Genomic DNA, 13,175 nt, shown 5'->3' on the forward strand with positions numbered 1-13,175 from the left:
GAGGCTGGTACACCATACAAAAATCAATTAACGTAATTCAACACATCAACAGGAGCAAGGACAAAAATCACATGATTGTCTCAATAGATGCAGAAAAGGCATTTGACAAGATCCAACACTCCTTTATGTTAAAAGCTCTGGAGAAACTAGGAATCCATGGAACATTCCTCAATATAGTAAAGCCTGTGTATGACAAACCCACTGCTAGTATTACATTTAATGGTGAAAATCTAAAGCCATTCCTTCTAAAATCAGGAATGAGACAAGGATGCCCACTCTCTCCACTTCTCTTTAGCATAGTATTAGAATTCCTAGGCAGTGCAATAAGGCAAGAAGCAAGCATAAAGGGGATCCAATTAGGAAAAGAGGAAGTAAAACTATCCCTCTTTGCAGATGACATGATTCTGTATTTAAAGAATCCTATAGACTCTACTCCCAAGCTCCTTGAGCTGATTCAAAACATTGGAAGGGTAGCAAGGTATAAAACTAACCCTCAAAAATCAACTGCCTTCCTCTATGCCAACAGTGAGAGGAATGAGGCAATAATCAGGAAAGCAAGTGTTGGGAGCCAGAGTGGAATCAAACTGTACCTTGACTTGCATCAGAGGATGGCTTTATTGTCTTATTGTTTTCTGGCCCTATTCTATGTAAATGACCTGTGAATTACCATATGAATGTAACACCTGGAGGTTCCCTGGGTCTGGAGGAGGGAAGAAGCGGGAGTGAAAAAAAAAACAGGCAGTCTTTACCTGGACTGCGGACATCCCGGACCCGGTGTGTCTGTCTCTCTTCTATTTCTTCCTAGTCCTTGCCCCTGATTTTCAGGAACCCCAATCTGCGAACCCTGGTTTGCTGCCGGTTGGCCCCGGCATCTGGCGCCCGAACAGGGACCCTGAAAATCTGGGATGAAGGTGAAGGACCCCTCCCTGTGGTGAGTAACACATCGTAGGACTATTAAGAGAGGATCTTAAGAGAGTGTATAGTCAGGAGTAAAAATTATGGGTCAAGTTAATAGCCATAGGTTATATCTACCGATCTTAACAGGCCTACTTGAAGCCCACGGAATGTGGGTGGATAAAGGGGTGCTTCAGAGCTTCCTACAGTTTGTCGAGGAGGCATGCCCGAGGTTTATAGAGGAGGAATTCCAAAAAACCTGGCAGCGGATAGGAAAAAGAATTCAAGAATATTATAATGTATATGGCCCCGAAAAGACCCCAGTAGAAGCTATTGATGTATGGAATTTAGTAAGTGAATGCATAGATCCTCAACATGAGAATGCTGAACTTAATCTTGAATTAAGGGAACTTTATGAGTTAAAGGACCCTTCTGAAAAACCTGAGGCTGAGCCATATGCCGCAGCCCAAGAGAGTCTAAGTGAGATCTTGAAAAGGGAACAACAACCAGTAGATATTGAGTATCCTTAACTCCAATCTCAAGCTAAATCAGTCGAGTCCTGACAATGTAAATGACACAAAAGGTGCCTTGAGTCCTGTGACTGACACTACAGAAGTAGACACTGGAATTCATGTTCCTTCTGAAGACATTCCTGAAACAATGGACGAAGACTCTTCTTTGCGGGATTACACTGTCAGCTTGGACTCTGACATGGATGACGCATCTAAATTTCTCCAGGATTATGACATCAGAGCCAGCAACCCCAGGGAAGCCCTGAGTCCTTGTCCAAGTACTGTAAGTACCAAGTCTCAGCCGGGAAGCAGTGCTTCTTCCAGTTCTGGTGTTAAAATGACCAGCTTTGCTGAGCAGAAATTCAGGAAACTGAATCATACCGATGGGAAGAGTAGTGGAAGCAGTTCTCAGAAAACCACACCAGAGGGCTCTGAGCTGAATATCCCTCACGTGGTTGCCTGGGCCCACATCCCTGAGGAGTCCAGCCTTCCACCAGGACGGGATACCACGCAGCTGCTGGCTTCAGATATGGTGCATCTTAGGATGAAACTGGAGGAAAAGAGGCGAGCAATAGAAGCCCAGAAGAAGAAAATGGAAGCTGCTTTCACGAAGCAGAGGCAGAAGATGGGAAGGACAGCTTTCCTTACTGTAGTGAAGAAGAAGGGAGGCAGCAGGTGCCGAGGACGAGAAGGTCTACACGGACAGAGTGAAGGAGAAGGAAGCACACAAACCAGATGGACAGAGGAGCAAGTCCCTGGCTGATATAAAAGAAAGCTTGGAGAATCCCCCAGCCAAGTGGCTGAAGTCCCCAACCACGCCGGGGGACCCTGAGAAGCAGTGGAACCTTGCAAGCCCCTCAGAAGAGACTCTCAGTGAAGGGGAGATTCTAGAATACACTTGCTCCATCGAGAAGCTGAACTCCTCCCTGCATTTTCTCCAGCAGGAGATGCAGCTCCTGTCCCTTCAGCAGGAGATGCTAATGCAGATGAGGGAGCAGCAGTCCTGGGTGATTTCACCGCCACAGCCCTCGACACAGAAACATGCTCGGGATTTCAAGACTTCCAGGCAGGCCAGCCTATCATCCACCACAGCACCCTTCTCATCTGACTCTCCCCGCCCTACTCACCCCGCCCCGCAGGCCTCCAGCAGGAAGAGCGCCTCCTTTTCTGCTAAGAATCAAAGGACTCCCAGGCCCAACGAGTTAAAAAATAACTCCTTTGAATCGAACCCTGACACCCCCTCGCTCTGTGGATAGTCTTCCCCGACTAAGAAGGTTTTCCCCAAGTCAGGTGCCCATTCAGACTCGGTCTTTTGTGTGCTTTGGAGATGATGGGGAGCCTCAGTTAAAGGAACCCAAACCCAAGGAGGAGGCTAAAAAGGAGGACTTGGAATGCAGAGGGGCCTCAGGACCACAAGAGCATAACCCCGAAGAAAAGGAGCTCAAGCCTCGTGAGTCCACGGTTTCTGAAGTCCTATCCCAGCCTGTCATGGAGACTGTGTGTCTGACAGCAAATGAGGACCAACTGAAGCAGCCCACAGACCCCTCGCCTAAGCCCACCTTCCCACCCACCGCTCCTAAAAATGTTAACCTGATTGAAGTCTCCCTGTCGGACTTGAAACCCCCTGAAAAGACCCATGTGTCCATTGAAAAATATGATGGAGAAAGTGATAAAGAACAGTTTGCTGATGATGATCAGAAAGTGTGCTGTGGCTTCTTTTTTAAGGATGATCAAAAGGCAGAAAACAATAAGAAAATAAAGCCATCGTCTGATGCAAGTCAAGGTACAGTTTGATTCCACTCTGGCTCCGAACAAGCAAGTACTTTCACAATAGCCTCAAAGAAAATAAAGTACATAGGAATTAGCTTAACTAAGAATGTAAAGGAACTTTTTGATGAAAACTTTAAAACCCTAAAAAAGGACATTAAAGCAGAACTAAGGAAATGGAAAAACCTTCCATGCTCCTGAATTGGAATAATCAACATTGTGAAAATGACAATCTTGCCAAGGGCTATCTACAAATTCAACGCAATACCCATAAATACCCAATGGCATTCTTTAAAGAAATAGAAGAGGCAATTCAAAATTTCATATGGAATAATAAAGGACCACATATAGCAAAACCACTTCTTAGCAGAAAGAACAGCACTGGAGGAATTTCAATTCCAAACTGTAGACTCTATTACAGGGCTATAATTATCAAAACAGCTTGGTACTGGCACAAGAACAGGCCTGAAGACCCAGATATTAAACCACCGAACTATGGCCAAATAATCTTTGACAAGGGAGCCAAAAAAATAGAAGGGAAGAAAGACAGCTTCTTCAACAAGTGGTGCTGTCAGAACTGGTTAAGCACCAGCAGAAAACTAAAGTTAGATTCTTCTTTGTCACCCTGCACTAGAATTAACTCCAAATGGATCAAAGACCTGGAGGTAAAAGCTGACACACTGAAACCTTACAGGAAGGAATAGGAGATACACTAGGCCTCCTTGGCACAGGTTGAAACTTTCTTAATAAGGACCAAGAATCACAACAAATCAGAGAAAAGCTGGATCAGTGGGACTGCATTAAACTGCGGAGCTTTTTTATGGCAAAGGACATAGCTAGTAAATTAATTAGGAAGCCTGCAGAGTGGGAGAAGATCTTCACCAACCAAACAATGGACAAGGGCCTTATATCTAAAATATATCAACAGCTTAAAAAATTGAATCACTCCAAAACTAATCTCCAAAGTAACAACTATCCCATTAAAAAATGGGCCAAAGACTTAAAGAGAGTCTTCTCTGAAGAAGAAACAAAAATGGCCTATAGACACATGAAGAAATGCTCAACATCTCTGGTCATAAAAGAAATGCAAATCAAAACAACTGTAAGATTCCACCTCACTTCAGTTAGAATGGCCAGGATCAGGAAAACGAATAATAACAGATGCTGGAGGGAATGTGGCCAGGAGGGATCACTACTACACTGTTTGTGGGAGTGCAAACTCATTCAACCACTATGGAAAGCAGTGTGGCAGTGCCTCAAAAGGCTAAACATAGAACTCCCCTATGACCCAGCAATTCCACTACTTGGCATTTACCCGACCATCCAGAAACAAGGGCATACTAAATCCACTAGCACAACAATGTTCATTGCAGCACTATTCACCATAGCAAAGATATGGAACCAACCTAGATGTCCCTCAGTTGGTGAGTGGATGAACAAGTTGTGGTATTTGTACACAATGGAATTCTATGTTGCTGTCAGAAAAAAACAACATTGATCCATTTGTTAGGAAATGGAAAGACTTAGAAAAAATCATATTAAGTGAAGTAAGCCAGACTCAAAGTAACTTAGGCTCAATGGTTTCCCTCATTTGTCATAATCAGTAGAAACCTAGCGCTCTACTAGCAGAGATCTGCAATAGAGCGAAAACTTGATACATAAGGCCATATAGTATGAAGCTAATTGAAAGGACCTCCAGGATATTGAAACAAAAGACATATAACGAATGAATGTTGTCCCTAATATACTATGTTATGTCTCATCTCCTTTACTGTCCCTTGGGTATCTCACATTGTTACAGTATCTCACTTTGTTATCTGATATATTGAATTTATTTGTATTTGGTTAATTGAAGTTTGATAGGGACAGGGGGAAACCAAGACGGGTGGAGGAGGGTGGGGGGGAGGTAATGGGTACCAAGACATGTAAAAGGGTATCAATGTATGTGAATTAATACACCTCTATCTGGCAAATATCATGTAACCCTTTTACTAATTACAATAAAAAATGCAAAAAATAGTAAAAAATAAAGAATTGAATCAAATATAATAATGAGAAAGACTAAAATAATGCTATTTTAGATATTTTATATTCTAAATAAATTCCAATTATTCTTGGCACATTATTTATATTTCTAAAGACCTACGCATTTTACCATTCTTTTTTATTGTATTTTATTGTTATGGTAATGTGTAGCTGTATGTTACAGCTACATTTGTTAGGTAGTGGGTTGTTGGGGCCTGACCTTCATCTCTGAGTTCTGGTCATCATTCCAGCTCAGCAACCATTAAAGAGCTTTGGCCAGGCATTCCTCGCTTTCCTTGCATACCTCTCTTAAGGCATCTCTGTGTACATTATCCGACTGAGCCTCCCCCTTACGCCCCCCACCCCAGGTCTTGTGCACTTTCTGGCACTAATCCAGCCCAGTACCTAAAAGTTTGCCCCGGACCCTTAGTGATTGCATTGTGGCCCTCTTCCTATTGGCTGTCTTCCCAGTTCCCACCTTCTCTTTCCCCAACAGTATATAACTAATTGCCTGACACAATAAACCTGAGATCTGCTGCGCTTTCATGGCTGACACAGCTCCTGACTCAGTGTGGTTTCTTCCCCGGTAATTGGGGGAGGGCTGGGTCATTGATACTTACCATCTCGCTCTGCTCCAAGGGACTTCAGGCTGGCCCTGGATGTCCCTCCCTATACACATGCTGCTCCACAGAAGCAACAGTGGGTATGTTACTTCTTTTTTTTTTTTTTTTTTGTCAGTCGTAGGCTTGTGCTCAGGGCCTGAGCCTGTCCTTGGGTTTTCTCAGAGCTGGAGCTCTACCACTTGAGCCACGGCAGCACTTCTGGCTTTTTTCTATATATGTGGAACCAAAGAATCTAACACAAGTCTTCATGAATGCTAGGCAAGCACTCTACCACTAGGCCAGACTCCTAGCCCTACATCACTCCTTGAACACTGATACCTATTTTCATGTTTTCCTCCCACCATTTTTCTCCCCATCCCTCCCAATCATTCTGTCTAAATACAGCTATCAATACCAAGTACATCCATTTTGTCTCAATACAGCTATCAATAACATAATTCATTCTGTTTTTGATGCATAAACAATTAAGCAGTACTAAAGTTGATCCCATTCAACTGTGCAGTACATTTTAAGCATTTTCCTTCTCTCGAAAATCTTCCTGGGAACTTTCTTCATATCAAGTCTTTCTTTGACAAAATATCTATTAAAATTATTTAATAGAAATATATGCATATTGAACTCATAAACACTTGTACAACAGAGCTGTCAACATTATCCATTGATTTTCCTTACCTGTATTTTAGAAAGATTTTACTTCATAATGAATACAATGGTATATTAGAAATTGTACAGTCATATTTTCTACCCCAATGTGCTTTTTAGCTGGAGGGCAGGGTATCTAGGTAGAATTCATCTTGCAGATGGCAACTGAATGATTTTGTCTCTGTCTTCTAGGTAAATTTGACCAAGGAATCAGAATCATTGCAGAATGGAGAGTTACAGGTAAGCGTATTATCTAATTTCATTTTCAGTTCTGCATTGTAACAGTTCCAAAACACACTGTGACTCCAAATGTTTTCTACCAAAAAATCTTTCTTACACTGTAATGCCTTCGACTGGCCTCAAAGTGACATTCTCCTTTCTCAATGCTTATTTAAACTTAAGGAGGTAGTTTCTCATTTCACTAGTCTCCCATGATTTAACATGCTTACACAGTCATGATATTTTGCTTTTTTGTACTATGTAGTCCTTATTAATTTATCTTCTAGTAGGTTGATTGTAACTTATCAGGACACAAATGCTATATAACAATCAATTAGTTTTACCTGTTGAATTGCATGATAAGTTGGGATTAACTAACAAGATGGGGGGGGGAAGTCCAAGACCAAATCCAACAAGAAAAGAAACAAAATAGTTTTCCCTTTTTAATTTTATAGTATCATTGAGAAAAGAAAACCTTATAGAAGTGTGTAAGCAACTACGCTTAATGAATTATTTTAAAAGAAAAATTGATAGAAAAATTGTCAAGGTCTATCGAGGTTAATTTAAATGTTACAATTCAGTATAGGGGAATAAGTATATGAGTATTTGATTTCAAGAAACATTGCCAAGTCTATCGAGGTTAATTTAAATGTTACAATTCAGTATAGGGAAATAAGTATATGAGTATTTGATTTCAAGAAACATTGCTTGCCAGTAACAGCTACTTTTGTTGTTATTGATGGATGATGGTTGTGGTGGTAGTGGTCAGGGAGTTTTAACTCAGGGCCTAGGTGTTGTTCTTGAGGTTTTTTTTTGCTCAGAATTAGGGGTCTATCACTCTGAGTCACAACTCCTCTTCTGGATCCTCAAATCTTAGACTCTTAGGTAGTTCAAATGGATTACAAGATTGAGCCATCTGCCCTCATTTCTTTTACATTTCTTTTTTTTTTACTTTTGATATCTTAAATGTAACAATATGCAGACATTTGGTTGATATTTTCTAGTTGGTAAGACAGTTGAGAAATACTTAGAATACACATCAGTCCATCCATTTATCCATCCATCCATTCCACAATTTTTCTCTTGCTTTCTATCTCTTATTTATCTCTCTTTTTCTTTAATCCTTTCTTCCTTATCTTCTGCTTTTCGTTCTACCTCTGCTCTCCATTTTTGTTTTTTGTTCTTCCATTCATATTCGGAAGCAAGAACTGAACATGTCTTTTTTTTTTAAATCTCAGATCAACAGTAATTAAAATCACTGTAATCTCACCATGCCTAATGTGTCCAATCATTCATTTTGCTTTCTCCCAGTGACTGTATCACTCCTCTGTTTTTCCTTCTACAAAGATTTTTTTATTGAAATCTGATATTTATGCTATCACCATGTGAAATTATTTATTGCCCTTTGAGTTTCATTTACATTAGTTATGATGTAGGATAATAGCTATGTTTTTGTTTATATATTAAAAAGCAAAGTCTAACTATGCTTGGTTGAAAAAATATTTTAATATAGTAGACCAAACATCCAAAATTTCATAAAAAATCTATTTTCTTTCAAACAATCATGTATTACAACTTTAAGTCCACTAAAATCAGTTTTTGTAGGGTGATAGGATTTCCAAAAAAATCAGGTGAAGGCTAGGAGTTTGGCCTAGTGGTAGAGAGCTTGCCTAGCATGCACAAAGACCCGGGTTCGATTCCTTGGTACCACATGCATAGAAAAAAGCTGGAAGTGGTGCTGAGGCTCAAGTGATAGAGCTCTAACCTTGAGAAAGTCCAAGGGCAATGCTCTAACTGGAGTGAGGTGGAATCATAGAGTTGTTTTAATTTGCATTTCTTTTATGCCCAGAGATGTCGAGCACTTCTTCATGCATCTATAGGCCATTTTTGTTTCTTCTTCAGAGAAGACTCTCTTTGTCTTTGGTCCATCTTTTAATGGGATGTTTGTTTCTTTGGAGATTAGTCTTGGAATGACTCAAGTTTTTGAGCTGTTGATACACTTTAGATATGAGGCCTTTGTCTGTTGTATGGTTAGTGAAGACCTTCTCCCATTCTGTAGGCTTTCTAGTTAATTTGCTAGCTATGAATTTGTAGATAGCCCTTCGCAAGATTGTCATTATCACATACATGAGGATTTATTTTTTTATTTTCTATTTATATCACTGGGAAATTTCCTTCAAAATTTCAGATATCTCAATAGAAAAATAAATGTCTTCCAATCATGTATTGTTCAGTTTAAATAAATTCATAGGGTATTATGAAAGAATTTAGAATTATAGCTTGAATTATTTTTAAATAAAAATCAGGATCAAGAAATCCAGTAACTACAGAGGCTGGAGGGGATGTGGCCAGGAGGGATCACTACTACACTGTTGGTGGGAGTGCAAACTCCTTCAACCACTATGGAAAGCAGTATGGCAGTGCCTCAAAAGACTAAACATAGAGCTCCCCTATGACCCAGCAATTCCACTACTTGGCATTTACCCAATTGTCCAGAAACAAGGACATACTAAAGCCACTAGCACAATGATGTTCATTGCAGCACTATTTACCAAATCAAAGATATGGAACAAACCCAGATGTCCCTCAGTTGATGAGTGGATCAACGAGATGTAGTATTTATACACAATGGAATTCTATGCTTCCATCAGAAAGAACAACATCACCCCATTTGTAAGGAAATGGAAAGACTTGGAAAAAAATCTTAGTAAGTGAAGTAAGCTAGACTCAAAGGAACATAGGCCCAATGGTCTCCCTCATTGTCATAATCAGTAGAAACCTTGGGCTCTCCTAGCAGAGATTTACAATAGAACAAAATCTAGAGACATTAGGCCAAATAGTATGACACTAAATGTAAGGACCTGCAGGATAATAAACAAAAGCCATAAAATGAATGATTGTTTTTCTTAATGTACTATGTTATCTCTCATCTTTTTTGCTGTCCCTTGTTTATCTCATATTGTTACAATTTTTCACCTTGTTATCTGATATATTTTATATGTGCTTAATTGGTTATTTGAAATTGGATAGGGAAAGGGGGAATCAAGATGAGCAGAGGGAGGGGGATAGGGAAATGGGGACCATGTCATGAGAAAGGTGTCAATGTTTGTGAAGTTATGCACTTTCTATCTGGTGAATATAATGTAACCCTTCTATTAATCACAATAAAAATATTTAATAAAAAAAGAAAATGATCCCATTCACAATAGCCCCCCAAAGAATAAAATACTTAGAAATTAACTTAACCAGAAATGTGAAGGAATTATTTAATGAAAAGTATAAAAGCCTAGCAAAAGAAACTAAAGAGGACACAAGGAAATGGAAAGACATCCCATGCTCATGGTTAGGGAGTACCAATATAATGAAAATGGTTATACTGCCAAAACTGACATACAAATTCAATGCAATCACCATCAGAATCCCAAAGACATTCTTTACTGAAATAGAAGATATAATCTAAAGGTTCATATGGAAGAAGAAAAGACCTAGAATATCCAAAACAATTCTAGGCAAAAAGAGCAATGCTGATGGTATGACAATACCAGTCTTCAAACTCTACTATAGAGCCATAATAACAAAAACAGTCTGATATTGGCACAAAAATAGAACAGAAGATCAATGGAACAGAATAGAAGTTCCAGAATTACAACCACATATCTATAGTCAACTTGTATTTGGCAAAAGAGCCAAAGATATACAGTGGATCAAACACAGCCTATTCAATTATTTGTGCTGGGAAAACTGGGCAGCCACATGCAGAAAAAAAATAAAAAAAAAATAATCCTCATGTAAAAGGACTAAGCAGAGGGTCAAAGAGAAAAAAAAAATGTGCGTACTGCTATCTACCATAGCAAAGATATGGAACAAACCCAGATGTCCCTCAGTTGATGAGTGGATCAACGAGATGTGGTATTTATACACAATGGAATTATATGCTTCCATCAGAAAGAACAACATCACCCCATTTGTAAGGAAATGGAAAGACTTAGGAAAAAATCATATTAAGTGAAGTAAGCCAGACTCAAAGGAACATAGGCCCAATCGTCTCCCTCATTGTCATAATCAGTAGAAACCTTGGGCTCTCCTAGCAGAGATTTACAATAGAACAAAATCTAGAGACATTAGGTCAAATAGTATGACAGTAAATGTAAGGACCTCCAGGATAAGGAAACAAATGCCATAAAATGAATGGTTGTTTTTCTTAATGTACTATGTTACCTCTTATCTCTTTTGCCATCCCTTGGTTATCTCATATTGTCACAATTTTTCACCTTGTTATCTGATATATTTTATATGTGCTCAATTGGTGATTTGAAATTGGATAGGGAAGGGGGGAAATCAAGATATCGGGGGGTGAGGAGGAGCGAAATGGGGACCATGTCATGAGAAAGAGTATCAATGTTTGTGAAGTTATGTACCTATTATCTGGTGAATATAATGTAACCTTTTGTTAATCACAATAAAAAATTATAAAAAAGAGAAAAATGTGTATGCTATAGTTTGTATTTTGCACAATCATTAAAGATTTATTAAACTGCATAATTTCATGAGAGTATGCAGCAATTGTAATCATTTGAAAGTGTTTTGGATGAATTGCCTGTGGTGTACTACAAGATGACCTAAGCTAGTAATGATGAAAAAATCTACCAGGAACTGTATGTTGCACCAAAGAAGTCTTTATAATTTAAGATGCTTTTGCCCAATGTGTGATAGGTTGTTACATAATTAGAAGACAAGAAACGTTTTAGTCCTATTAAAAATGTGCAAGTGATAAATGCTTTAGGAATAAGCAGAAAATACTTCTGATTATATGATACATTTAATTTCATCTCCAGTTGAAGTGAATTAACTGAAATGAATGAAATGTGATTTGTAAATAGTATACTAATTTCCACTGACATGGCTGATCTTATAGAATTATAAAAAGTCTTAGTTTTATTTGTTCATATTTATCATTCTTAGAATGAGCTACATTTCTTCCGGGACCTTTTCATACCTAAATTTTTAGTGAATCACTTTGTAAATCTTGCTTAACATTTTATTTTCTTTTCACTTCTGGTAGTAGACAATGCTAATATGATTCTATGATTACATTCAATTTTGTAGGATTTTATATAAATCATGTACTCTTGTGACAGTTGAATTTTGATGCAGTTGTCAGTGATGAAGAACAGTCCTATTTGGAACCATTATTAGGACCCAAAACAGGAAGTCACAACACAAACTATCTGGATTTTGTCATAGAACTGTGATCTGTTGCAGATAGCCAACTTGACTCAGCAGGGATTGAGTGCTTAGTGGTGGGCTACTAAGTTACGAAGCCAACTTGAATTGTGGTTTAATTTCTACCAAGCCATAAAGTTAGGTAGGGAACATTCCATCCTCAGATAGAGGTGATAAAAATGAGCTTGTGTCACAACAGCTCTTACAACAGACACAGATTAAAGGACGACTCATGGTCCTCACTATTGTTCCTCCAGTCATTTTTTCCTCCAGATTGTTCCAACTGTCCCAGAAGAAAGATCATTTTCTGCCACCAGTTTAGAAAAGTAAAATCTAGCTTACTGTGACAGCCATTATCAGAAATGGGAAGATACAATACTGCAATCCTTTTCTGAGATATTGCTAAAGGAAAGATGTTAATGAAATGTTTCTACTAGGAAAAAAAATCAGTATTCTTGTTGGTTCTTCATTTTGCTTTAAGGTTAAATGGACTGATAATGTCCAATAGTTTGTGTGGTCAGTGACTTAAAATAGCATGATTGAAAATTTGGTATGAAGAAGAAATGGGGAAGAGGTATGTGAGGGTTTTGTATTTGTGTTTGATGTGAATGATTATTAATGGACACAAAATAGGATTTAAATAACTCATTTGTTAGAATGACTTTTTGAAAATATCAGTCTCTTTCCAGCCATACTTCTTACCATTGAAAAAGCTCATGAGCAAAGAGACCACAGTTGCAGAGATAGGGTCATTTCTGGGCTCAGCAACATGTTTTCTATTCAACAAGGTCAACCTGGCCATTTCCACTGCTGAGTGTCCCATCTGTCAGAAGCTGAGACACTGTGAACCTCAGAGATGACACCATCCCATTACTGATCAGCCAGCTACCCGGTGGCATGTTGATAACTTAGAACAGCTTCCACAATAAAAGGGATGGCATTTTTTAAAATCCTCTACTACAATAAATACTCACACTGGAAAAGGATTTGTCTTCTCCACATGCAATGCTTTTGCCAGAAAATACCATCTGTGAAATTACAGTGAAACTTAGGCATAGTTACTGCAATTTATAAAACATTTCTTCAGATGAAGGAACATGCTTCATCATGCTTCATGAGCTAGAGGCTCATGTCAATGCAGTGAATGGATCTCACCAACTCACCATTTTTGAAGCTGCAACCTTGGTAGAATGATGGAGTGATTTGTGGATGAACATGTTGTATCTGAAAATAAGAGTTTCATGACTTGCTGGGTTAGACTAATATTTAA

The 13,175-nt window shown here is 38.8% G+C and overlaps 1 protein-coding gene across 1 annotated transcript in view; it reads left to right on the top strand.

The window, feature by feature from the left end:
- LOC150069529 (calmodulin-regulated spectrin-associated protein 2-like) overlaps positions 1-11,934 on the top strand; it is a 28,002-nt gene extending 16,068 nt beyond the window's left edge. Inside the window, 5 exon segments of the mRNA XM_090331113.1 lie at positions 1,408-2,072; positions 2,074-2,611; positions 2,613-3,189; positions 6,656-6,703; positions 11,837-11,934. Of these exon segments, the coding sequence (XP_090187239.1) occupies positions 1,408-2,072; positions 2,074-2,611; positions 2,613-3,189; positions 6,656-6,703; positions 11,837-11,934 (1,926 nt within the window).
- The last annotated feature ends 1,241 nt before the right edge of the window (positions 11,935-13,175 follow it).

Source organism: Megascapheus bottae, chromosome 1 (assembly GCF_031878675.1).
Source record: "Megascapheus bottae isolate mThoBot1 chromosome 1, mThoBot2.hap1, whole genome shotgun sequence".
NCBI classification, from domain to species: Eukaryota; Metazoa; Chordata; class Mammalia; order Rodentia; family Geomyidae; genus Megascapheus; species Megascapheus bottae.